A 1,754-nucleotide genomic window follows, 5' to 3' on the forward strand; every position below is an offset into this window, starting at 1 on the left:
TGGGGTTGTCTTATTTTCCAGTACTAAGTGTGTACTTCCCACGTTCCTCTACTGACTCCACCGCAGTTCAACATCTGTGCGAACAGCAGCCTCCGAGACTACGCCAAGATCTTCCCCAGGGACAACCACACAGTGTCAGTGGACATTTACCAAGGGGTAAGTGGCCGGGGGTGGGGGCAGAGCCAGGAGCGGTACCTTGCCTGGCCCCGCCCACCATGGGGCGTTTCGTGGGCGGGTCTCGGCCTGACCACACCCGGTCCCTGCAGGGTGTGATCCTAGGCTGCCTCTTCGGTCCCACAGCCCTCTACATCTGGGCGGTGGGTCTCCTGGCAGCTGGGCAGAGTTCCACTATGACCGGCACCTACGCGGGACAGTTCGTGATGGAGGTGGGCACTGAAGACACACGGGCCAAGGACAGCAGTCACGCTGCTGGAGGCTCGGATACTGGGCTTTGCCAGGCTACTGATGAGAAAACAGCTGAAGAGGGGCGAGGGGACAGACAGAAGCCTTTCCCAAAACCATGTTCAGAAACAGTTATGGGAACCCCCGTTTTCCCGCCCATCCTCTCCCTACCAACCAGGGTCACAGCTGTTCCCATTTACGAGATGGACAAATGGCATGGGGTGTAGCCAGGAAGTTTGAGACACCCAAGGGTGCTCCGCTCCACCAAGGTGTTTGCTCCCACCCAGGGCTTTCTGAGGCTGAGGTGGTCCCGCTTTGCACGTGTCCTCCTCACTCGCTCCTGCGCCATCCTGCCCACAGTGCTGGTGGCCATCTTCCGAGATCTGAAGGACCTGTCTGGCCTCAACGACCTGCTCAATGTCCTGCAGAGTCTCCTGGTGAGATGGGTGGTCCAAGCAAGCCACCCATCCCACCCCCATATGGAGCCCACGCAGCCTGCCAGGCTAAAGCTCACAGGATCCCACAGCCACCTAGGGAGCAAGAGTCCCCAGTGCCCACTCCACAGAGGGAAAACCAATGTATGCGTTTAGGCGACTGGAGGCTGAGCTGGGATTGAAACTCCAGCAGCAGGGGCCAGAGTCCCTCCAGCTTTGTAAGGCATACAGATGAGACTCCCCAGAGCTTAGGAAAATTTAGACAAAGGCTCCCCACCCCACCAGGTAGAAGACAGTCACCCCTATCCCACTCCCTTCGTGCTGTACCAGAGGGCAGGGTCCCTCAGTCTCCACCACTCTCCATAGCTGCCCTTTGCTGTGCTGCCCATACTGACCTTCACCAGCATGCCGGCAGTCATGCAGGAGTTCGCCAATGGCCTGTGAGTACTCCCATTCCAAGCTGGATCGTGTTCCATACTCACAAACACTCAGAGACAGGAACTATTATCCCCATCAGCCCCATGAAACAGACGCCCAGAGAAGTTAAAGAGCTTGCCCACAGTCACACAGCTGCCACGTTTGGGAAGAAGGACTTGGTGGGCCCTGTTCCTAGAACTTGAGCTCACCTATATAGACCACACCTCTTACCAAGTCCTGCCAGTGTGGGGTCTGGAGGGTCCAAGGACGTGAACAGGCGACCTGTCTGTTCCAGGTCCCACAGGCCAGAGAAGAAGAGTACCTGTACCCTGTCCCCAGCTCTAGGTTGGCTGTGGGCACAGGGGCTTGGAACACTGTGTGTGTGTGTGTGTGTGTGTGTGTGAGAGAGAGAGAGAGAGAGAGAGAGAGAGAGAGAGAGAGAGAGAGAGATCGAGGGGGCTCCACTACCTTCACCCCCCCCCCCCCTCAGGGTGAGAGAGC

The 1,754-nt window shown here is 57.8% G+C and overlaps 1 protein-coding gene across 1 annotated transcript in view; it reads left to right on the plus strand.

The window, feature by feature from the left end:
- The window catches only part of Slc11a1 (solute carrier family 11 member 1), a 10,335-nt gene that overhangs the window by 7,676 nt on the left and 905 nt on the right, over positions 1–1,754 (plus strand). Inside the window, exons 10-13 of the mRNA XM_017796245.2 lie at positions 67–156; positions 267–386; positions 690–839; positions 1,203–1,276. Coding sequence (XP_017651734.2) covers positions 67–156; positions 267–386; positions 690–839; positions 1,203–1,276 — 434 coding nt within the window. The remainder of the gene's footprint in view (positions 1–66; positions 157–266; positions 387–689; positions 840–1,202; positions 1,277–1,754) is intronic.

This window comes from Nannospalax galili, unplaced genomic scaffold (assembly GCF_000622305.1).
Source record: "Nannospalax galili isolate Female #2095 unplaced genomic scaffold, S.galili_v1.0 scaffold127, whole genome shotgun sequence".
NCBI lineage: Eukaryota > Metazoa > Chordata > Mammalia > Rodentia > Spalacidae > Nannospalax > Nannospalax galili.